Source organism: Tupaia chinensis, unplaced genomic scaffold (genome assembly GCF_000334495.1).
Source record: "Tupaia chinensis unplaced genomic scaffold, TupChi_1.0 Scaffold150288_1, whole genome shotgun sequence".
Taxonomy (NCBI): domain Eukaryota; kingdom Metazoa; phylum Chordata; class Mammalia; order Scandentia; family Tupaiidae; genus Tupaia; species Tupaia belangeri.
The window spans coordinates 918,780-920,098 of record NW_006210128.1 but is presented as its reverse complement, the minus strand read 5'-3'; the positions used below and the strand labels follow the sequence as shown (position 1 = coordinate 920,098).

The 1,319-nt window shown below is 43.2% G+C and overlaps 1 protein-coding gene across 1 annotated transcript in view; it reads left to right on the top strand.

The window, feature by feature from the left end:
- Positions 1–1,319, top strand: part of RAD51AP1 (RAD51 associated protein 1) — a 26,729-nt gene that overhangs the window by 15,217 nt on the left and 10,193 nt on the right. Inside the window, exon 7 of the mRNA XM_006172027.3 lies at positions 548–721. Coding sequence (XP_006172089.1) covers positions 548–721 — 174 coding nt within the window. The remainder of the gene's footprint in view (positions 1–547; positions 722–1,319) is intronic.

Here is a 1,319-nt window from a genome sequence, read left to right as displayed (position 1 = left end):
TGGCATTTAAGGGAAAAAACAAACAAACAAACAAAAAAAAAAAACTCAAAATTTAAAAAAAAAATAACAACAAAAAATATTATGGAAATTCATGAGAAAGTTCTTAAAGGTCATTAGTGTATACAAAGCATGGTACTAAACCTTTAAAATATTATAGACTTGAGAAACACAGCACAGTTAAATTCAGCTACAACATAGGGGAAAAGCTTTGTCTAGCAGATTACTTCTAAGCCATGGCTTGAAAAATGAGTAGCGTTTAGACAGACGGAAGGGGTGGCATCTCATCTCTGACTCGGAGAAGGATGTTAGAAATGGAGTGGGCATGTGCACACACAGGAGCTCAGTGAGGCTCGCTGGGAAAGGTGAGAAAACGCTGAAGAGGGGGGCTGGCACTAAGGGAGGCAAGGGGTAGCTTCTTTTCCTAGGTGAGAAATTCATGAAATAGTTTGAGGTAGAAGCAATATAAACTTACATATTTATTGTAACAGTTGGTTTTGGACTCATTCAGAAACTGGACTGAATGGATGAAGCATGTGATCTGTTTTAGGTGAGGATTCCGAGGATGATTCTGATTTTGGTGAGAGTGAAGATGATGATGAAGACCTCACTATGAGAAAAAGCAAAGTTAAAGAAATTAAAGAAATTAAAAAGAGGGAAGTGAAGGTAAAACCCCCAGTAGACAAGAAAGAAAAGAAATCTCAATCCAGACGTAATACTTTGGGTAAGCTTGTTCAAAATGCTTAATTTCATAAAGAAAATATATTAACTGCTGTTCTTTTCCTTCTCTTTACCTTTGATCTCCTTAACATTTTGCTAGTGTCCGCTTCTAGTGACAGTATTGACATGTAAAAGAAAGGGCGGGTGGGAAGGGCAAAACGCCTGTGTGAGCGCTTCCCATGCACAGCCTTGCTCGAGGGCCCTCAGCTGCCCTCTGAGGTTGCTCCTCTCACCCCCGTCACCTTACTGATCACCCCTCACCTTACTGATCACCCCTCACCTTACTGATCCCCCCTCACCTTACTGATCACCCCTTACCTTACTGATCACCCCTCACCTTACTGATCCCCCCTCACCTTACTGATCACCCCCTCACCTTACTGATCACCCCATCACCTTACTGATCACCCCTCACCTTACTGATCACCCCTCACCTTACTGATCACCCCTCACCTTACTGATCACCCCTCACCTTACTGATCACCCCTCACCTTACTGATCACCCCTCACCTTACTGATCACCCCTCACCTTACTGATCACCCCTCACCTTACTGATCACCCCTCACCTTACTGATCACCCCTCACCTTACTGATCACCCCT